General features: G+C 56.3%; 8 protein-coding genes across 8 annotated transcripts; 4 read left to right on the top strand and 4 right to left on the bottom strand.

Moving 5' to 3' along the window:
* Positions 1–808: 808 nt before the first annotated feature.
* Positions 809–3,479, bottom strand: CH63R_05870 (fungal specific transcription factor domain-containing protein; the record flags this gene model as incomplete). The annotated part of the gene is made up of 3 exons (XM_018300845.1): positions 809–1,531; positions 1,552–2,382; positions 2,469–3,479. 3 exons carry the CDS (start codon positions 3,477–3,479, stop codon positions 809–811), a joined length of 2,565 nt encoding a protein of 854 aa, XP_018158695.1.
* Positions 3,480–4,524: 1,045 nt separating this feature from the next.
* CH63R_05869 (Acetyltransferase) lies at positions 4,525–5,202 on the top strand (the record flags this gene model as incomplete). The annotated part of the gene is made up of 1 exon (XM_018300844.1): positions 4,525–5,202. One exon carries the CDS (start codon positions 4,525–4,527, stop codon positions 5,200–5,202), a length of 678 nt encoding a protein of 225 aa, XP_018158694.1.
* Positions 5,203–5,772: 570 nt separating this feature from the next.
* CH63R_05868 (putative N-acetyltransferase, GNAT family) lies at positions 5,773–6,359 on the top strand (the record flags this gene model as incomplete). Its single annotated transcript, XM_018300843.1, has 2 exons — positions 5,773–5,842; positions 5,941–6,359. 2 exons carry the CDS (start codon positions 5,773–5,775, stop codon positions 6,357–6,359), a joined length of 489 nt encoding a protein of 162 aa, XP_018158693.1.
* A 2,523-nt stretch (positions 6,360–8,882) lies between these two features.
* Positions 8,883–10,896, top strand: CH63R_05867 (uncharacterized protein; the record flags this gene model as incomplete). Its single annotated transcript, XM_018300842.1, has 3 exons — positions 8,883–9,059; positions 9,144–9,231; positions 9,299–10,896. The coding sequence occupies 3 exons, from the start codon at positions 8,883–8,885 to the stop codon at positions 10,894–10,896; spliced, it is 1,863 nt and encodes a 620-aa protein (XP_018158692.1).
* A 355-nt stretch (positions 10,897–11,251) lies between these two features.
* Positions 11,252–11,866, bottom strand: CH63R_05866 (uncharacterized protein; the record flags this gene model as incomplete). The annotated part of the gene is made up of 1 exon (XM_018300841.1): positions 11,252–11,866. One exon carries the CDS (start codon positions 11,864–11,866, stop codon positions 11,252–11,254), a length of 615 nt encoding a protein of 204 aa, XP_018158691.1.
* Positions 11,867–13,079: 1,213 nt separating this feature from the next.
* CH63R_05865 (Major facilitator superfamily transporter) lies at positions 13,080–14,838 on the bottom strand (the record flags this gene model as incomplete). The annotated part of the gene is made up of 2 exons (XM_018300840.1): positions 13,080–13,795; positions 13,875–14,838. The coding sequence occupies 2 exons, from the start codon at positions 14,836–14,838 to the stop codon at positions 13,080–13,082; spliced, it is 1,680 nt and encodes a 559-aa protein (XP_018158690.1).
* A 3,713-nt stretch (positions 14,839–18,551) lies between these two features.
* On the top strand, positions 18,552–20,325 carry CH63R_05864 (Negative acting factor; the record flags this gene model as incomplete). The annotated part of the gene is made up of 2 exons (XM_018300839.1): positions 18,552–19,247; positions 19,315–20,325. 2 exons carry the CDS (start codon positions 18,552–18,554, stop codon positions 20,323–20,325), a joined length of 1,707 nt encoding a protein of 568 aa, XP_018158689.1.
* An 860-nt stretch (positions 20,326–21,185) lies between these two features.
* On the bottom strand, positions 21,186–21,719 carry CH63R_05863 (uncharacterized protein; the record flags this gene model as incomplete). The annotated part of the gene is made up of 1 exon (XM_018300838.1): positions 21,186–21,719. One exon carries the CDS (start codon positions 21,717–21,719, stop codon positions 21,186–21,188), a length of 534 nt encoding a protein of 177 aa, XP_018158688.1.
* Between the last annotated feature and the right edge of the window lie 376 nt (positions 21,720–22,095).

Genomic DNA, 22,095 nt, shown 5'->3' with positions numbered 1-22,095 from the left:
GCAGGTGTTCATTAGGTCTCATTGAACTATCACGTGCATTTGCTCTCTGAAAGGCAGGCGGGAAGGCCGAACCAAAAAGAAATGGAATTCAATTCAAAACATCTTTCGAGCATGGCCAGCATTGGAGAAAGAAAAGGCACCAATCCTTCTTGGTAGACGAGGAGGGGGGGTGGGCGAATGATGACCTGCGTACGAAGCCTGTGAATTATGACTTCTTGATGAGACGATGCGCGGTACAGCAACCCCTTGGAATCAGCTCGGCCAGAAGAGGGATGTCATGACGTCCGGCGCCGTCTAGGTAGACAGACCAATGCCAACCCAACCTCCTTTAGTCGTCGATTACGAGTTTTTTCTGTGCTTGTTCCATGACGGAGTGGCTTCGGAAGTTGTTGCTTCGTGATTCAGATACCTGAAAACATCTGTTCCTTATGCGAGAACCATACTGAGTTTCGGCAAGTCTATGGGTAGAGACGGTGACAAGGCGCCTACGTCTTCAGCCTCCACAACTCTAGAAAGTGACATGCTGGCCGCAACTTGAAAAAAAATCCGGGTCTCTGGTGGCTGCAAATGCAACCTCGGTCCATTCTCGCCCCGGTTTTACGTTTTGGGTGGCTCTGGAAATCGGAGCAGATATCAAGCGGCATCATAGTCGACGCCTGTTCGCAGACATTAGCATCACACGCCCTCCACCGGTAGCCAGAGTCAAGATTGTGTGTCTCATTCGAGTATCAAAGACTGATCGGCGTGATTCATCAGGTATATCGTACATTCATCCACCGTCACAACCCCCCCTATCTCGTCGAGGTCGTCAATCGTCCCCTGGCGACCTCTCCAAGTTCGCGTCGGTGACAAAATCGTTCCACGTGCTCGTGTCCCAAGAGAAATCCCCGGCGTTCATCTGGATCCCGAAGTGGTTGATTAGGTACTGCGGGTGGTCCCACAGCGGCGGGCCACTTGCGAACATGTCCATGTCCTCGGGCACCAGCCCGTACGGCACGCTCGGCATGTTCGCATGGCCCGCCGGCGGCAGCGACGGCGGCGATTGTTCATCGATCGTCATCGGTGTTCCCTGGCCGATGGCGTTTGTGGTCGTCGTCATGAAGGTGGTCTGGGGGTCCGTGTTCGGGCCGGGACCGACCATGCTGCCGCCACCGTCGTCGACGCTTCCGATGCCGATGCAGTCCGTTCGGAGGGCCGGATGCAGCACCGGCCCATTCGAACCCTGCTGAAAGCCACCGCCGATATGTCCATGTCCATCTCCATCTCCATGTCCGTCTTTGTTGTTACCGTCAACATCGACGTCAGCATCCTCATCTTCCCTGCCATCGTCCATCTCCTCCTCCTCCTCCTCCTCCTCCTCCTCCTCATCTTCCCCTCTTTTGTCCTTCCAACAGCCGGCGGTGCGGAAGGCTTCTCCAACTTCATATCCCCCATCAACGCCTCGGCCCTCGCCGCCCTTGCCTTCCTCAGCAACTTTCTCAACGGCCTCCACAGTGTGCCCCTTCTCGTATCCGCTATCCGCTCTCTCATGCTATGAAAGTTGCGGTCTACAACCTTCCACGCCCTGTCCACCAGCTCCCCGCGCGTCTGGACGCACAACTCTGCCAGAGCGACCGCGAGCGGGTGCCACTGCACGTAACTGTCGATCCACCACCCGAAGCGCTCGCTGTACGTCGCCGTGCTAAGCTCAACGAGCTCGATCGTGTTGACGGCCGTGCGGAGCATCGTCTCTCGCGCAACGCGAGGCTTCGCCGCCGCCGTCGACGCCCGCGGCGTGAAGGGATACTGTGCCGAGAGCCACATCTTTAGGATGATGATGCGCACCGTCACTGCGGCGTGGCTAGCGGGGAGGTTGCGAACGTCTTCTTGTTGCTGCTCCTGGGACGGTGAGGCTGGAGTTTTGGGCGGTGCCGTGCCGAAGAGGGCCTCGAGGCGTTGCGCGTGCGCCATGATTTCGTCCTCCGACGTCGCCAGCTCCGAGGATCCGTCGGCATCCAAGGCGAGCTGCGGGTGCTTCGGCCGCAAGTTGGCGAAGATGCCCGACGACATGGACGTGCAGAGACAGAACGTCATCTCGGTGGGCCCCGTTCGGTCTTCGAGGGGTGTCGTCATTGACGGGTTTAAGTCGTCGTCGTTTAAATTGAATGGTAGCCTGGTGTTGTAAGATTGCCGGGGGATGGAGGCTTCGGTGCCGCGGTCCTCGGCGGCACGGATGTCGAGCACGACAATCATCCACCACAGGCGGCGCCGCATCTCGGCCTCAAAGGGCGGTAGTGGGGGCGAGGGGCCGTCGCGGTGGAGATGCAGAGCCTGAGCGAGGCGGACAACGAGTGGGATGAGGGCCCACGAGGCTCGGCTGGCATTGTGACTGCGTAGAAAACACTGTTGTCGGTCATGAGCTTTCTTTCTTTGTCTTCTTTACTTTTGGGGGGATAAATTTCGCGTGAGACGAGTGATGATAAACTTACAACATAATACGTCAGCGCCTGGAGAGTCCTGAGTTCGGTGCTGTTGAGAAAGTCCGCCTTTTGCAACGCCTTCTCGACGCCCTCCCTGTACCTCTGGGCGAGAACGCGTCTCTCCTCGCCCAGGTTGGCGAGGCAAGCCTCATGAGATAGCCCTGTGATGGCACCAAAATACATGGAAAAGAACAAGGCATCGGTGGCGACGTCGACGCGCTTGTTTGGCGAGTTGGCAAAGGCCTCCAGCTCGGCCGAGATGGTTGGCCGGTGGATGACCTTGAACGCCGGGTCGATGTTGGAGAAGAAGACGTTGCACATATACAGTATGTGCTCGCGCGGCGGGTGCTTCAACTCCTCGGTACTGTGGCAATCGATACTGGAGAGCAAGCCCGGCAGCGCTGGCGGGGTCTGACTCTGGCCCTGGCTCTGGCCTTGTGGTCTGACGGCAACAGAGCCGGGGCTCGCCGTCGACACCGGGTCCTCATCTTCGGATGCTTCGCTCTCCGAGGGCTGGTCCAGGGCTTGTCTCATACCTTCAACCTCCGAGCATAGGTTCTCCCAGAACTCAGCGCTCATGTAGTTGGTCGGCGGGGCCGGCTGAGGGTCCCACCCTTCCGAAGGCGACGGCGCGGCGTCGTTCATATCAACCACGGGGCCGGCGCTTCTCCTGCCGGTGGACGCGGCTCCAGCGACGGCCGGCTTGGAGGGCCTGGAGGGCCCATCGAGACTGCCCGATTCGACCTTACTAACGATGCTCTCCAGACGTGTGATGCGGTTCAGCAGCTCGTTCTGCCTGGCCTGGCGAGGCTTGCGGTTCCGCTTCCGCGAGGGGAAAACGCAGTCGAGGTCAGAGCGCTTGCACTGCTCGCAGCGCGGCTGCAGCTTGTCGCATTTGATTTTACGGTGGCGGCAGTTGGCGCAACTGAGTTGTTGTTTGCTGCCGCTGCCGATGCCGCTCCCGCTGCCGGGGTCGGGCTGCTGTCGGGCGGTCGTGGCCGAAGATGCCGGCGGCGTCATTGTTTGTTTAGTGAATTTGAGCGAGTGTGATGAGTGTTTGCTGACGTTGACGAATGTGGATATGTCTCCGCTGGCTAGCTCGGATTAGGTTCGCAAATTCCCCTCTCATCTACCTCTCTCACCTCTCAAGTGATGACAGCGAGGAGTCACTCCAGGGAAACCCAGCTGGGGTCGGTACAATGCATCGATAAAGTAGAACGGGTTTCCTGGACCGTGAGACAAGAAGCAAAGGAAGTAAATTAGAGTACGGACAACCAGGGCTGGTGGTGGCTTGGAAGAAGGTAGTCTGGAGGGTTGACTTTCTCTCGCTCAGTGTCATGAACAACTCTTGGCACAGTGTGAGACGAAGTGAATGGATTGGGGCATGTGTTGTGTGTTTGTTTGTGTGCATGTGTGTTCTGGGTAGGCTGTGAGGGTCCCAGAAGGCTGGAAATGGATGGTGGTCCGAGAGCTGCATTCGGCACACTGGGAACATTCCTAGGGGGGGAGGGGCACTGGTACAGCTAGTTACCTGCGCCGAAAACCCCACCTCAGCCTGTGCGGAAACCTCGACGATATTGACAGAAGAAAAGTTTAAACCCAGAGAATGGGGCTGCCCGGTATTCCTTTGCCACAGGCCTACATTAGAAGGGTAGATACATCCTCTGCGCAGCACTATAAACAGGTACATACAGTGAGCAGTGTAGTGGGTATGAAAATGCTGCTGGACGTTCGTCCCTCGGTCGTCCTCCGCTCCTACGACTCATTTGCGGAGCCTTTCTACAGTTTCGTCGCCGCTCAAGCGCCGAGGCTCTCAGTCAGCAATAGTCATGGGCGTTTTGGGGACCTTTGTCCGATGAGATGACTCAATGCCGATGACTTAATCCCAAGACCAGATAAAATAGGCAATGGGCATGGTGCTGGGACGAAGAAGAAAAGAGAAATGGGAAGGGGGGAAAAAACCACCTGCAGGTTCTGCAATCTAGAACAGTAAACAACCTCACAACACAGCCAACTCAACAGCATGACGGAAGAACACACGCCATGGGGGGAAACGAAAGTGAACATGACCGACGTCCAACCTCTCGACTTCGTGACGGTAAAAGCCGTCCTGCCGACGATACCCCTGCCGCCTCACGCCTCGCGGCAACCCATCGTCACCGAGCGTCTCGTCCTGCGGCCCATCTCCCCAGATGATTTGCAGCCGCTGCACGTCCTGCGCACGCAGCCAGAGGTCATGAGGTGGTCGGCGGCCGGCCGCGTTGACGCGGACGTGGACGAGACGTGGGCCAAGCTGGCCCAGTGCCTGCCACCAAACGACGCCGACAACTACGACTTCTCCATCTGCCTGCGGTCGACAGGCGAGTGGATCGGCATCGGCGGCTGCAAGCATCTCTCTGGCGGCGAGCTTGGCTGGCCCGAGATCGGTTACATGCTTCGTAAAGACTTCTGGGGCAGTGGCTACGCCACCGAGTTCGTCCAGGCCTTCCTCGACGCCTGGTGGTCTCTGCCCCGCTCGGAGCGCGAACTCAGCGTCGACCGGGCCACCGTCCGGGGGTGGAGCGGCGGCGAGGCTGCTGTGGACGAGATCATGACCGCCGTGACGGAGCCGGACAACGTTGCCAGCCAGAAGATCCTGGGCAAGTGGGGGTTCCGGAAGCTCAAGGTGTGGAAGGAAACTAGCGAAGACGGGGGAAAGGAGACGATACTCATTGGCCACGGCATCGGACGGCCGAAGCAATAGCCCAGAAATACCACAGTTTGTTGCGAACGGGGATGAGGGTAAGTTTCTCAACCTCAAACGAACGGCCAAACGAACGGGCTCATCCCGGACTTTTGAACCTCGCCCCCTTCCCGCCCTCCGGAGCTTGTACGACCGACATGGAAGGCAGGTGTGGTAATTGGGTCCCGAACACATTGAGGGCAGGCTCAAGAAGTTACTCTCGGCTGGCCATGCTCGGCCTTTTCTGAATGTTCCAAGCCGCTTAAGAAGGGGTGCCGCAGACGGCGGCAGCGGTGCCACCGGACCGGGGCAGACGGCGATATTCGGACATTTCGCATCGTCCGCCATTTCCCCGACATGGTCGGCGAGGGCTCCCGAAGGGCCCCAAGTGACCTTTAAGGGAACGAATGCAGAACATAGAAGAGATAAACAATCGTCCTAAAAAGCAGAACTTGACACATTCCCGTGAAGACCCTATCGCATGAAAGTTTGGTTGACTCCGAGTTCTGTACTGGTCACCGCATCAGCCGTTAAATCGTTACCCCCTTCGGCGTTCACAGCCTGCCTAACAAACATCCTATCGAGACCAACATGTCGCAACTCGGTTTAGCCAACACAATCACGACTGCAACCGGCATCCTTGGGTGTGCCTGGTATGCTGGTAAGCAGGCTGCCTCCCCCCTCCCCCCTCCAGGTCGCTATTCGTAGCCCTTGCTTATGTCATTGGGGGCCAACGCTGGTTGCTGACGTCGAGTCCAGGCGTAACGGCATCGTTATCCATTTTCAGCGTCCCCGCCATCCTCCAAACCGGCTCGGAGCCAGCCCATGCACTGAGGCTGTGGCAACACCTCTTTCTGACCGGCCACTCGACCGGCCCCAAAGTAGCGCTCGTTACCTTTCTGTCATTGGCCTACTCGGCGTATGACCGTTTCCACCAGAGTGTCGCGTGGAAGCCGTACGCCGCCGCCGGAGCCCTGAGCCTCGCCATCGTGCCCTTCACCCTCACCGTCATGTCGTCGACGAACAACGCACTCTTGGCTGGTGCGCAGGGCGCCAGTACGCTTGGGCTGTCCGAGACCACAGAGCTGCTGACGAGGTGGCGGGCGCTCAACGTCGTCAGGAGCTTCATCTCTCTCGCCGCCGCCGCCGTCGGGTTTTGGTATGCGGCTTTTCAATAAGCACGCGGCAGGTCTGCTTCTCGTCGAAGCATGTCGATCGTCACCGTGATGGGGGGGGGGGGGGGGGGGGGGGGCGATAGCCCGGAGGGGGGTAAGGCGAAGGAAGGCACGGAACCAGATTCACGTTCGATCAAGATGGCGCTGAAGACGAGCCTATGTGCAGTCCGTAATGTTCGAATACTGCCATCGTGTGTCACCAAGCGGTGCCAATAGAAATGATTATACATGGCAGACGTAATGTACAACAGGGGTTTCCTCCCTGCAAGCCTTGTTCGTTCATCTTTGCTCATCTTGCTCACCGCCAGATGAGCCTGTCCCAAAACCCTGGCTCCGACTGCATCTTACGCGGCTGCCACAGTGGCTAGGACGGAGACGTGGGGTTGCCAGAGTGAAGCACAGTTGCAGTGCTATGTTGTGTCAGGCCTCGTGCAAAATGCGCCGTCGTAGCTCACTATCCGGTAGCCAGCAGTTCCTCCGGAGCATGGGGGCGAGGGTTGTCAACAGACCGGATGTACCTTGAATTCATTCCCTCGGCTTCCTGGGAAGAATTGGAATGGAATGAAAGCAGTCTTCCACTGCGTGCTCAGCGTTGAATCCTTTGGGTCATCGTCTGCAAGTCGATCCTTTTGGCCTGTCGGCTTGTTCGGGCGACCTCAGTCGAGGATATGTTGTGCGCTGTTAGGGTTGTTGTTCTCTACAGAGACTTTCCGCTGCTGCGATTCTCGCGTCGCCGTCCAGGCAATCCCCGTAACGGCGGCTGAGCGGCCAGCAGCCTCGGCAACGAGGCACATTGCGGCAGACCGTCTCCCAGTAGACGGCTTGGCCTGGGCAGACTTCCAGGCTGCATCCCAGGGGTTGGCCGGGCTGGGCACCCATCGTCGACCGGCGTCTTCGGCCCTCTACCGTGCGTATGGATACACGCAAGTACATCTCGGGGTCTTGGTTGCTGCCCAGCCTCATTTTGCCTCACTTTTCAATTCTTTCGTGGGGTACTGTAGAATTGTCCAAAGTCAAGGGTGGCAGAGACCGAACCGAGTCGATTTATGGGTTAATTGGTTGGGGCTGCAAGTCAAACTTCTCTAAAAGTGTCATTTGTGTGTAGACACTATGAACCCAAGACAAGATAATCAGTCAAATGTTGGGCAAGCCGAGTTGCCAGTAAGGATGCCGGCATGCAAGTCAGAGGGCAATTGAGAGCAGTGAGATTGCCATGAAGGAGAAGATACTAATTACTGGAGGTACCTACCCACTACCTAGGTACCTAATGTACTATGTTGGTAAGGTGGTAGAGTGGGTTCTTAGGAGTACTTGGAGATTGCGTACAGATTCAGCGCAGATAGAAGTACCCAGACGCAACTATGGGCACGATTATGTCCGTCAGGGAAGCTGCTGCGCCAGGGTGCACGTGTCAATCCAACAGCCAAACGTTTTTTTCCCTGTTTAATCGCTATTCTTACACACACAGGTACCTACCTACCTAGGTAGGCGTTACATGCCTTGCCTGCCACCCACCGCTGACGCTGCCCTGCCCTGTCAGTCTGCCTGTCACTAGATACCTATGTGCGAGTATTGTGTTCCTTCCCGTTTCTTTCCCTACCTTTCTTTGCCTGCATCCTGCGCGTCTGCATGGGGCAGGGAGAGAAGTCAAAAGTGCTGCCGCTCTTTTAACTTCTGCCTGACGGGAACTCGTCCAACAGTCCTCCACACCAACCCCAAAAGCCCCATCGTGTGTACACTATCCATCCATCTCTTGAGTCTGACCCCCCCAACCTCCAGGTGAGTCGTCCAAACAACAAGGCGCAGGTACCCTGCCTGCCCAGAGTTGTAGTCCGAGTACTTCAGTTACATCATCAGCTCCCGCCCGTCGCATCCTCATCAACCAGTCGCATCCTCATCACCCTTCGTCTTCCGCTCCTTCATTCGCCCACTCATCATCCGCCAATCCTCCTCACCACCACCACCACCAGAAACATATCAGCCGTCTCCTAGCGTACACCCCTCCCCCCCCCGGCGCGCTTTCTTTCGGTCTCTCTCTCTCTCTCTCTCTCTCTTGCGTATCCATCCGGCCTTGACTCACGCCTTGGCTTCAGCAGCCTAGATCTTTCTGCCTTGAGTCTCGTTCTCGTATGATGATGTTTTGGCGGCGGCTCGCACCCAAGATACCCTAGAGTATTAGTAGTTGTCGATACCCCCCAACCCGACCGCTGCTTTGCATCCCAGCGCTAGCCAGCCATCTGTCTGAACCCTTACTTTGGGCCACACGACAGACTCTCTTCAACGGCCGCAGCTTGCCATTTGGCCATCCATCCATTCAACCCATCCATCTGTTACCTGTCTGGCCTTGCCGTTCGCATTACCCACCGAGTCGATGCTCACCGTGCTCGACACAACACGCCTGTTGTCCGTCAGCACGCGCCACATCCGTTATACTTCTCCGACCCATCCCATCTCCACACTGTCGTCCCGGAACCTTCCTGCCCACAAAAACACCCCCGTTGGATGTAGTGTAGACTTCGGCTCCGAATGGCGACGGCGACCGCAGAGGCCGACTCGAAAGAGTCCTCTGCTCGACCTCAACCCCAGCCCCAGACTCGGCCTTCCGACCCGAAACCCTCAAACTACTATGGCTATCTGTTTAGCCCAGAAAAGGCACCGACGCCCATACTCGACTCGCTCCTGCGCGCCATCGCCCTCCATATTGTACGTCTGCCGCCCTCGCCCCGTCCTCGCCCACCCCGCTTTCCCCTTCTCTGGCTGGATACACACTGACATCCCCCCGTCTAGATCACCGACATTGGCGACAAACATGTCCAGGCCTTAACACCTCAGAAGCTGGCTGCCTTCTACAAGGCCGTTGGCGGCGACTATGACTGTGAGCAGGCACCGCCACTCCCATCTCCCTGCGCAATGGATTGCGTGCTAACCGCATGTTATCGTAGCCCTTTTCATCGAAATGCCCCACCCCGCCATATCATACATCTGGCAGGTTACAGGCTGTCAACACTCGATGCAGCCCTCCGACAACGACTTCGATGCCCCTTCCGTCCCGGCGTTGACATTGCGTGGCTTCGTTCGATGGGAGTCGATAGAGATTCTGCTGAGCCCCGAGGAGCATGTGCCTTTCATCCAGCAAGCCGTCAGGAGCTGGAACTTGAAGCATCCCGAAACTGGCGAGCCCTTCCCTCCGGATCTACCTGCAGAGGCTCTTCCTAGCCTGCCGGATGCTGGGATAGAGAAATGGCACAAGGAATGTGCCGAAAAGTTGAGGAAGGCTGCGTCGCCAAAGGACGAGCCTGCATCTCCCAAGACTGCACCCGCCCGCCCTGTAGAGAGAGACGAGCCGAGGTTCAAGTCAGCCTATGTGCACGTCCGCAACCCCTATCCCAAGGCATCACCTAAGCCGTCGCCCCCTCCTCGCGGCCCGCAGACAGACTATTTTGCACCGCCCACTCGGCCTCCTGTAGCTTACAGCCATGTCCCAGGCCATCCTGCGAATAGGTACCCCCCTTCGCGCCTAAACATCCCGAGGACCCCCGAGCAAGATCGATCCCGCGGCCAGAACTCTCCGGACGACCGTCGTCGCCGTAGCTTCTCTGACTTCCCATCTCCTCCGCAGGAAGCCGCCCACGCCGCCTCCGAGCACCTGCATCCCAGCAGGCCCTCTATGCAGCCCCGCAGACATAGCCAGCCTCGACACTACTCGTCATCGTCGACGTCCGATTCCGACGAGCCGGCGAGTCCTCGAAGCAAGCGGAGGCCTCACACGCATCATTCCAACGAGCCGCCGCCGCCGAGCTTCCGGCGCATGGGTCCAGCGTCGGTGCCCCAGCCGCCACCAGCACCGCATGGTCCGCCCCCAGGAACTCGTATTCATCGTGCCGATCTAAGACCAGAGGATGCGCGTCGTCGTAGCATACCCATCGTGGATGGCCTGAGGGAAAAGATCACCGAAAAAGTGACGTCCATCCTTCCCAATGGCCGGTCACCGGAACGTCACCGAAGCACCTCTGGTCGCCGAAGCGACCCGCCGTCGCGCCGTAGCAAGGAGAATCTTCCATCATCCAAGCTCCACCGTAGTTGGCCTGACATCGGGTCGGATGACTCTCAAGCGTCGGATTCCGAGGAGGAGCGGCGGCGTCGGTTCAAAGCTCGAGAACGTAAAGAGATGGAAGAGAGAGAACAGAGAGAGAGAGAAAGAGCACGTGAGAGAGACCGTGAGAGAGATCGTGGCCGAGATCGAGATCGCAGGCGCGACCGGGAGCGAGACAGAGACCGAGAACGCGTTGTGAACTGGGAGAGGGAAGAGGACATTGAAGCACGCCGACGGAGGGAGCGACACCTTGTGCGGCCCGAGGCGCAACGCCGAACAAGCAGCCATGCTGACGTGGACCGGATGCGAGGAAGGGGCGAGCCCCCATGGGACGCTCGTGACCGTGAGTTTAGGGATGATAGACAGCGGTGGAAGGAACGCGGGAGCAGCCCCGTCATCTCTGGTGTAGGGGGACGACAATACCCAACCGGGCCGATTCGGAGCTAAGCTCGGCATGAAGCGGCGTATCGACCATAGTGAGTGGGTGATTTTTAGTGATTTGGCCAACATGGGCTTGAATATACGGCTGGGCGTGAGGGCGTTTACATTCCATAGGTAGGTAGGTTTATATGGGGGAGGGGGGTTGGAAAACTGCACATAAGAGTTGAGGCACAAGAAGCACACGTCTACAACACTAAATCCAGCATTCATGATTTGAATTGGGGTATCAACGCTAGCCTGTGGAATAAATAAAGCCATGTCCCAAATGCCACGGTCAACCAAATGCTGAGAGGTCCAACCCATCTTGATGGCTGACCCCTGAGCAACGCAACCAATTGTTTGTATCGATAACCCTCGGCCATTATCTGGTAGAAGTGTGATTATGTCGGAAGCCGGTCATGTACTTGAGCTTCGCTGTCCATTCGACACCCGTAGGCGGCCAAATTTCCTCATTCTGCGACGAGTCCTCCTTGTTTGCGCCACCAGAATTGTCGTCGTCCTCGGCTTGCCCCATGCCACCACCCTGGTCCACCCCGTCTACGTCCATGGCATCGCTTGCTCCCCCTATCGCCTCCGAAGGCACTATCGGCTCTGCTCCCTCGCTGTAGAAAGTGGTCTCCATGGCGTCAGGGTCCGCCTCGCTGGTCTCGGCGCACAGATTGTCGTCATCCCACGCGGAACTCAGGGACTCGTCGCTTGGATCGAAGAGGGCTTCCTTCTGGACGGTGGTGAGAAAGTCGTCACGTAGACGGGCTCGTGCTTTCTGCTGAGCTATGTCTCCCTCCGTCAAGTCGGTGTTCTCGCCGGGGTGGTGGCCCATAAACTCCGTTCCGTCAAACTGTCTTGAAAACACCACAGCTCCGCCTCTAGGCACCGGCTTGGGATCACCTCGGTAGGAGCCTTTGATGCCCTTGGCTTTGAAGTGATCGAGACGCTCCTGCATGTCAAGATTTCGAAGATAGTCCAGCTTTGCCATGGCTATTTCCTTGTCTGTGACACCTGGACCGGAAGGCTGACGGAAGCGCGGCTTGCGAGACTGGTCAGGAGCATGGCGATTCTGCTTAGTGAGGTGGGTATGGTAGAGACACTCCTCGCCCTGGCGTTTGACAATTCCGACTTTATGGTGAGGGCCACATAGGGGCGAAGCTGGACCATGGCTGCACTTGTGAAGGGAAGTTTGGGTTGCAAGGAGGCAGCCGCATACAGTGTAGTGTCGGTAGACTCGGATACACATTTTGTTGCCGGTCGGAGTACGTATGCTGGATAGCTATTATTAGAGTTGACCTTTCAACCTTTCTTCCTTTGATAGGTTATGGTTTCTGTTCACAATCCTTTCAGGAAGTGGCGTTCTTGTGTGATGTGCTTTATTTTAGATAGGGAATGTGGATGAGTATGATGCTGTTTAGACACGCTCAAAGTCAGTAGGTACAGAGCTGGCTAGAGGTTTATTTCAATAAAGGGTTGAGTTTTTACGCAAGACTGGACTCACCTTGTCCACAAAGGGGTGAGGGCATGAGGGAATAGTGAGCAAAGTGAACTTGAGTTGAGTTTTGTGTGAATTGAAACTGGTGAGGTAGATTGCCTGATTGGCAAGGTAGGAAAGGCTGGTGGTTGTTTTGAGGTTGAGGTTAACTGGAGGTTGTTAGTGAGAAGAAGCAAAGATAGTGCTCATTTAAGAAGAGTCCGGCGGAGGCAGGAGTGTTATATTCACAGAAGACAGCGGAGGTGATGAGAGAGATGCTTTAAGATTGAGGTTGACTGGAGCAAGCTGATGAGTGAGAGGAAGCTTAGGTAGGGAAAGTTCGATGGAAAGAATTCGGCGGCAGGGGTTCTGTAGGCAGGGAAAATAAAGGAAGGCACAGATATGATATGAGTACTCATTACGCCAGGAGCGAGTCGGATTCAATACAGAATCCAGTCAAAGGAGGAAACCGCGAATGAGAACTCTTGCCGGAGTGCATTTATAAGAGAAAAGAGGCAAAATGTCACAGTTATCTGCGGCCATACATATTTAAATTCGAGACTTTTTTTGGAAGTCTTGATATTTCTAGTAAATGTCGTTAATCCAAACTCCATGCCCAGCTTAAGGTACCCAACACTCAAAAAATGGTCCCAGCCGCTAGAGAAATATCATCGGACTCTTTCCTTCTGGCAGAAACTTCTACTTTACATCTCAACACCACACCGCCTCAATGCCCGTTCCGGACCCCCTTTTCCACATCCTCTCTGCTCGTACCGTCGCTTGTTGCGAGTCCTTGCTTGGTGACATGCTCCTGATCCAAGCTGTATTTCTTTACCGTGACGCTGATGAGCAAAGAGAACCCGGCGAACGCAATCAAGCTAATCCAGATCGCCCGCAGTGCGTCGGAGTACGCCTCCACCAGCTCCGCACGCGTTGCGTCCCCTTCCGGCATCCGTTTGATGACGTCCACGACGATGGTTGCGTCGCGCGAGTACTCCTCGGCCGCGTGCGCGAGGGCTGGGATCTTCTCCAATCTTATCCGGAACGCGTTTTGGAAAATGACACCCGAGACGGCGACGCCTACCGACTGTCCGAACGTGCGGAGGAACGAATAGAACGCCGCGGCCTGCCCGTTGAGCGCCGGCTCGCAGGCCGCCTGTATCGAGAGTGCCATGGCAGGAAAGAGCATGCCCGTGCCAATCCCGATCGGAATGTTAAGCCATATCCATTGGGGAATGGTGGTGGATGGCCGCATGAGGCACATGAGTCCGGCACCGAGAGTGGTAATGACCCAACCGGACCAGAGGGACCAGCGATAACGGCCCGTGACGCCCGAGACGAGGCCGACAGCCATGGCAGCAGGCGCGACGGTAAGGGACTCTGGGAGGGAAGCCACAGCAGATGTAATTACGGAGTAGTCCTTGACGGCTTGGTAGTAGAGTACTTTTGAGAATGTCAGCTCCAATCGTGGTAAAAGAAGGTTGAAATGGGAAACGGGGAGGGGGGGTGCTAGGTGTCTTACCGAGGAAGTACAGAATGGACCAAAGAATCATGCCGTGAAACACCGTCATGATGTAATTGGCGATCATGGTCCAGTTGTTGAATATCCCCTTGTCGATAAGGGGCTCGTCTGCAAACTTGAGCTCCCAGAATCCAAACCCGACGATGATAAAGACCCCCAAAATCATCGGCAGCAGACATCTGAAGGAGGACCACTCGTACATGACGCCGCCCGTCGACATGCCAAACAAGAAGCTCGTTGAGCCCGTCGTGAACAGGAAGCTGCCGAGCCAGTCGAACCTCTTGAGCTTAGCGCCGACGCCGCCGGGGACACTGACCTGCTTGAGGAAGAAGAATATCATGACGACGCCCAACGCAATGATTGGTAAATTGATCCAAAAGATCCAGCGCCACGAGACATTCTGGGCGAAGCCGGCGCCAATCAGGGGGCCCGTGACGGTGCCTACGGACCACACGGCCGAGAGTAGCGAAAACCACTGGCCGCGCACGGCGAGCGGGACGAGATCGGTGATGATGACCTCGGTGAGTGCCAGGATCCCGCCGCCGCCGATGCCCTGGATCGTCCGGCCGGCGATCACGACGGCGAAGTTGTTTGCGATGGCGCCGACGATGGAGCCCACGGCAAAAAGGAGCGCCGAGGCGTAAACCAGCGGCTTGCGCCCGAATATGCCGCTAAGCCCGGCGACGGTAGGCTGCAGCACCGTGCTGGCTAGCAGGAAGCTGGTGCCGGACCAGAAGGCCTCGAGGGCGGTGCCGCCAAGTGCCAGTGACATTGTCGGCAGGGCGACGGAGAGGGTCGTGGCGTCGAGGGCAACGGCCAGGGCGATGGTGCAGAGGGCGCTGAAGGCGAGGAGGAATTCTCGCGAGGGCTTGAAGACGGCTGTGCCATGTTGGTCTACGTGCGTGGTTTGTTTATCTAGCACGGTCATTGGTGGCCTTTTCGGTTCTGTTTCGCTGACAGACATTACGCACGATAATCGGGGTGTGTATGTATGCCAGAATAGAATGGCTGCTTGCTTATTGCCTTCTATTGATCTCCAGCGTCGATGGCGTTATGTATTGTTTTGGACCAGGCTTTGATGTAGAGATGGGATGGCTAAAGTCTTATACTTGGTCTCTGACAAAAACTTTTTAAGTATAGGTTGCTGGGAACCGCATGCAACCTCAGCCCGCTTCGATATGGGAAGATGAATGCTGATGTGCGCTTCATCACCATCAAGCCTCGTAATGAAGCAGCCTAGTGAACAACAAACAACATGGCATTACGACCGGGCGAAGGTGATTCATGTTGCCGACGGAGCTTACAACCTACAAGCCGCCCTCCCTCCCTCCAGGAGCGGAGCTGAGCCCTGGTTGTTGGCAAACGGCATCGTGAACAACAAACCCCGAATCGGGCGGTACATGGATGAACGATGATTCATCGAGGCACTGAGCGGGCTTTGCTACGATGCTGCAGCGCTGTCTATGGGCTACTGCCCGTAAGCGTTGGTCGGAGCATACTTAGGCAGAGTGAGTACTGCTACTGATGCAGCAGTTGGCCTTATGTCTTACTCCGAGACGTTGGGCTATCGAGGCCCAGCGGACAGGTCGGACGAACTGTCGTGCCGAAGGAAGCGGCCTGACGGGCCTGCGTCTCGGGGTATTGTGGAGCCCTTTCCGGCCGATCCTTCGGCCCCATCGTCGCATTTTAAGCGAGTGCGGGCCTAGGTACACAAACGGCGGTCCAGGAGCCAAAACTTGGCAATTTTGAAAACGCCGTTGACGAGTCGATTTTCGTGAGGGGCCACCAACCAGCGTTATGGAAATGAACAGAATGTCTTGGAGGGTTCGTACCCATGACCCAGCTAATAGCGAATTCGGGTGATGACATCCCGCTTCAGCTTTTTTTCTTCTTTGCGGGGCCACCCGAGTTGTTGCTCAAGAAAAACCATGGCGTTGGTTCAGGCATACGTGGATAAGCGGCGGTGATCGTCGTTCCGTTCAGGCTACCTGGCCATCCAAGAAAACATATGAGGCCCAAGAACAAAAAAGACAAAACGAGGGAGAGAAGTAAGGAAAAGAAGAGCGATACTCGGCGGCCATCCGTATCTCAAACATACTTAGCGTCGCCGTGTAGTGCGACTGGGGCCGGCTTGTCTCCCTCTAACCCTGTGCTTGCGTGCAGTTAGATTGGTTCAGAAGATCAATGACAAGCTTGGGGTTTAGGTGGGGCTTGACCGAGCGTCCGAAAGCCACTTCAGAGCAATGGTTCCTGTCTAACGGAAAGTTTCTGGATTTGGAAACGTCGGCCAGGGATCTCGACAACAACAAAAAGCTACCATATTACCGGTATAAGAAATGGCAGCCATCCCGCCATACCCAACCGGCCCTAAAGTTCGAGAGAACACACTCTAAGCGGCCATATCAAACGCAGCAGCGCTAATTCCCGCAAAATCTGGTAGTATTTCGTAGGCTGACGCTGGTAGTCAACACTGGTAGCTTGGATAGCGGACAAGAAGACCGTAATCTTTTGCCGTCGCATAAAGTTACAGAGGCTTTTCCCTCTTGTTCTGCGTAGCATTAATAGTCCTGATCATATGGGTGTGGGGAACAACCGTAACAAACCTCAGCTGTGGTCACAGTCAAGACCGGCGGTTCCTTGCGCTTCTGACAGACGCCGACAGAACCGTACCGTAAACCCTATCTGCAATTAATATTATCGTGCGCGAGCAAAGTATTTGCGATCCTCATGGCCTCGCGCTGAAAACCAAGAGTGTGGCGTTGGTGTCTGGCCGGGCGGGGCGTGCCTCCTAACTACGGTCGTGAACGGGAACCAGACAACATTCTGCTGCTTACGTGCACCCAAGAATTTCTGTGTGTAGCTAACTCGTAAGAGCGAGTGGATGCCTTGCAATCCTGTCTGACTCATGTCATAATCAGTAGGATACAGAGTAGACAAACGCCAGGTTTGATGAAGTCGAAGTTAAGCTCGCTTCCGTGCGGATAATGTTGAATACGAGTGGGCCCAATGGCGATCAGTACCGTATATCGTACGCAGGTCCACTCAAAACAAGCGGACAGGTGGTACGATGAGTAAGCAAGAACCCCACTTCCTATATTCGCAATTCACATCCGTGACACTGTCCAAAACACAGCACTCGATAAACTACTAGCCCAAAGCATGGCAACGCCGAAACGCTCCTGACATTTCACCTCTAACCATGCGCTGCGACGCAAAACACGGTTCTGTATGCTCAACAGACCTAGGCACGCTAGGCTGTCATGTGGCTGTGTACTGTGAGAACGACTCTCACGATCTGATTCCTCGACTGAGAAAGGAAATAATGGGATGAAACGGGTTTAACGGCCGTGATGACGTACGAAAAGAGCTGATCTATGCCATCTAGTGTCTCATGTGTGCGGGCGAGCACCCAGCACTACATGTGTAGCAACTGACCGTTGGGAGCTGGCAAATCAGCAAACGCCATCTCCCTCCAAGGAATGTGACTTAATCGCAACGACCTTGCTGGCTGACGAAGAGTGCATCATTTTGCGCCTGCTTACTTCTTTTATGAACCGTTAAAGAGAGCAACCTGCAAATCAAATTCGAGCCCTGCTGGCATAACTTCCTGTTCAGCAACGGGAATATGAACGATCCGACAGACTCCATGTTGGCGATGTACTGTTTTTTTTACCTTGTGTTTTTCTCCCCCTGTCGTTCCCCAGGCCTGGGGGCCAGAAGCTGAACCGAAAAACAGGTACCAAAGTCTGCCGATTCTGCAGAACAGTGCGCGCTGATATGATCCAACGGCATGCACCTTGTGGCCAGATTGGCGACCCTTCGATTTCAACCAAACGCCTGTGTTCGGCTGCGAGCCGGGGTTGTTTGATTTGTAGACTTTTTGTGGACGGCCGACGAAGCCTCGAAGGGGCCCGTGGCACAAGGCCACCACCACCACAGAACACACTTACACATAGCTGTACATACGGCTGACACCTGTCTGAGTCGAGTTGCCATTTGACGATCGGCTAGTTAAAGAGCCGGGTTGTTCCCTCTAGAGTTTTAGCCAGGATTCTACCTGTTGCCTTCCTCCCCCACCCCCGTGAAATTTGTTTGCCATCTCAAACGATATGCGCACGAGCCGAGAGGACCACCACCCTTGATCACCACGGCCGGCGGGATGTCACGGTTCAGCGGCGCATGAAACAAACCTTCGGAAATACCAGACTGCATGGGCTACATACTGCCCAATGACAAGGCCATCTGAGATAGTCACTAAGCAACAGCAAGATCCCTTATGGTTATTCGAGCCCCTCCTATTTGCTCACACAGCGTCTCACGGTAGTTGCGACAGAGTTCTTCACAGGCGTCCCATCTGTGACGCGACCCTTTCGTTCTCGCGCGATCGCCGAGCTATGGAGCTTGTCAACTCAGCCCAGGCGTCGGTTTCCCACCACAACGCATGTGGTTCATCGCTATGACTCGGAAGTCTGGCCCCCTCCATCCTGTTTGGTTCCTCGGCCGCCGTCTCTGGGTAGACTAGGTGGGACTCGATGGACAGCCTCGGAACCCAACGCTTGCGCTGTGAATGCTTCTGAAAAGGAGCCCGGTCCCTCCCACCTTTCCGGAGCCTCCTGTTGCGTTCCATTCCATGGTTCTGCTCCACGACATCATCGGCCCCTTACCCTCACAGCAACAATGGTGAACACAGGGAAGCCATCGGGTGGCTGTAAGTTGTGCAGAGCACGAAGAATCAAGTGCGACGAGGGCAAGCCGTTCTGCATGCGATGCAGGAAGTCGCGGCGGCAGTGTCCTGGCTACCGCGATCCATTCGAGGCCAACATACGTGACGAAACCGAGGCCACCATCAAGAGATTCAAGAAATCCAGGGGAGAAGACGACTCGGAGGACGAAGGCAAGGATATCGTGCCCATTTGCAACAAGCAGTGCCTGAAGACCGTTGCCGGCCCGAAGTACAAAACGCTCGACTACTCGAACCCCGCTGCCTTCCCCTATCATGACGATGATGATACCACCGACGAGGATAAAGACATCCCCGCGTCCATGTTCGACTCGCTAGACGAACAGGCCTCCTGTTACTTCCTGTCAGAGTTCATTATTGTTCCTTGTACGCCGGCGGCCCGGGGTTACTACCGGTTCCTCCCTCGATTTTTGAGCGGACCAAAGGTCTCCAAGTGTCTCTCCCAAGCTTACAAGGCCGTCTCGCTCGCAGCCCTGGCAAGTCGCCGTTCTGTCGACGCCGGTGCCGCCATGTTCCACGCCCAAGGGCACTACGTCCGTGCTGTCCGGGCCGTCAACAAAGCGATCATGGACCCACAGGAGGTGCTGAACGACCAGACTCTCGGAGCGGTGCTGATGCTGGCGTTTTACGAGGTGGGTTGTCCAACGGATTTTGTTCCGGGAAACCTCGGCTAACACCAAAAAAAACCAAAAACTCCAGATGTTGACGTCGTCCCGAGATTCCATTACCGAATACATAAACCACATGAAAGGCGCTGCCATCATGGTCAAGCTCAGAGGCCAAAACGGACTCGAGACGCCCGAAGGCGAGGAAATGTTTGCGATAACCCGAAACCAGTGCCTCTCCATCCACTGCCTTCCCAACTCCCCCGAGGTGTCCGAGTTCACCTGGCTCCTACACCACGAGTGCCGCGGCCGCATGCAGCACGCGATAGCCAGTATGGATATCCAGAGCAGCAAGATCAGGCAGGACGTCGATCGCCTTCTGAAAGCCGGGGACCGCAAGCCCGAAACGACCCAGAAGGTTCTCAACGCTCTCAGGCGCGCCCAGGCCCTGGAGGCCAAGTTCCGCAGGCTCAACAACGACCCCAGCCCGCAGTGGAAGGTTGACACGATTGAGCTGATTCCCGAACTGTCCGAAGAGAAGCTCGACGCGGCGGAGTGCTTTACCGGCCCCGTGTACGGGTTCTTCAATCTTCCTCTGGCCATCCTCCACGTGGCCACCTGGTGCTGCCATCTCATGCTCACGACCACGATCCTCCGATGTATGGCCTGGCTCGTGTCGCCCAACGACTATCGCCTCGGCGAGGAATACGAAGAGCTCAAGCGCTCGGCCCAACTGCGCATCCAGGACACTATCGCGTCGACGCCCTACTTCTGCAAGTGGAACGGCTATGGTGTCGTCGTCGCACAGTTTCCGGTCGGCACCACCAGGCCCGACGATCCTCTGAAGGGTGCCGCCGGCTTGATGATCTTGTGCCCGTTGTTCACTGCGTGCAGCAGCGATTTCGCGACCCACCAACAAAGACGCTTCCTGAGAGGCCGCCTCAAGTACCTGGCCGAGCTGGCCGGCATCAAGCAGGCCAATGTTTTCTACAACGTCAGTGCCCGGATACAGCTTACCCCCCTCCCCCAAATCTGGCCCTTGACTCCTGGAGACGCTGACACCGGTCTAGATGAAAGACGTATCGTCCCCGTCTCGGGAGATTGAACGAGATCGCATGCAGGATGCCAGCTCGCCAACATATCCCTTCTGATCGAGGCTGCTTACTTTTCGTTCGTTCGCATTTCCTTGGGGCCCAGACAACGGCGGATGGTTGATCGCCCCTCCCCTTTCTTATACTATACTTTGGTTTTTATCCTCTCGAGTCATACATTTCTCAGCGTCTAGCGATCTCCACGCTTTCTGGTTTGCTTGTATAGAACTGCCGTGACTTCTGTGTACGAACCACCGACCTGGATGCAGGCTTTAGTGTGGCGCGTATACCGAGAGACGTTCTCTGGAAGCCCCCCCGTCTCCCGCGTGATGCCACGAGCCCAGCGAGCCATGTCGGCCGTTGCTTTTGGACAAGCAGGTGTCTCATCACAACAAAGTGCTCATTTATACGCCCATTTCTCTTTCTTTCGGGGGGGGGGGGGGGGGGGGGCTTAGCTTGCGGTTGGGGTTGGGTTTGCTTGTTGATATCTTCTGGCAAAGTTAGTTGGCCGAGCGAGAAAATCAATGTCATTTAGACGATTCGGGCACGACGTTAAGACCGACATGGATCTGGAGGGTGCGAGTATTTGGCCCCTGTTCAGGATGACTGAGGTTCCTCGGGAGAATACAGACGACTGGTTTGGCTGAGGGCCATACCCGACACGGGAGGAGAGGAGACTTGATTAAGCGTGGTCCAACGTAGCTAGCAAGAATGAGATGTAAAAACCCAGCCAAAAAAGGATTCCGAGATTCCATGTGACCCCCGCGCGGAAGAGCAACCCAAGAGCCAGAATTCTATTTTGGTCAAGATACTCAACCCCGCCCTAAAAAGAAAAGTAAAGAAGAAGAAAAAAACCCCCCATCATCTGAGATCTTCACCTCCCGCGTCGCCCGACGCCAATCCTCTCCTCCCTCGTCCGCCCTCCTCGTCCGCCGTCACCCGGCGTGGGCGTCGTCTGTAGACCGCCGATTCTCCCGTGCTGCTGCTGCCCCCTCTGCGCCCTCATCATCTCTTGCTGCCGCCTCAGCAGCTCGTACTCATCCAGGCTCTCGTCCTCGTCATCGCCCTCGGCGGTGAGCATGCTCTCGTCTTCGAGCTGTTGCTGCTGCTGCTGAAGCCTCTGCATCTGTTGAAGCTGCGCTTGTGTGTACCGTTGCTGCTGCTGCTGCGGCTGCTGATGAAGCGGTTGCGGCGAAGAGAAGGGTTGCTGTTGTGATTGGGGTTGCTGCCGGAGGATCCGCTGCTGCTGAGCGGCGAGGGCGGCTTGTTGCTGTTGCTGTTGCTGCTGCTGCTGGGCCTGCACGAGGACCTGACGCTCACGTAGCATGGACTCACGCGCGCGGCGGTCCTCGTAGGCGGCGATGTCCTCGGCCGTGATGCCGAGGGTTGTCGCGGGGCGACGGAGCATGGTTTCGAGAGGTCGTGTGGAGAAGGGCGAAGGGTGGACCTCGATGGGGGTTGCCTAGAGGATGCGTCGTCGATCAAGACGGTGATTCGAGTTCGAGCAGGGATGAGTTTTGGGCGGCCTGATGAGACAGAGTGGGATGGGGGGGTGATGAGGGTTGAGACGAGGTGAGGAGGCGAGGCTCGATGAGTGAGCGAGTTGTAACCTGGATAGGAGGGGCCCGCTTCTCTTCCGCCCGGGCTGAAGGCAACAAGATAAAAGAATCAAGGCTGAGTGAGGGTGATGAGACGATATCCCTCAGGGGGCAGTCCGTTGGGGGCGATGGCAAGAGGCGCGATGCTCGCTCGCGTAATGAGTGCTGGTGTCGTTGCCCTAGCGC

This window comes from Colletotrichum higginsianum, chromosome 4 (assembly GCF_001672515.1).
Source record: "Colletotrichum higginsianum IMI 349063 chromosome 4, whole genome shotgun sequence".
Lineage (NCBI taxonomy): Eukaryota > Fungi > Ascomycota > Sordariomycetes > Glomerellales > Glomerellaceae > Colletotrichum > Colletotrichum higginsianum.
This window is presented reverse-complemented; position numbering and strand designations above follow the sequence as displayed.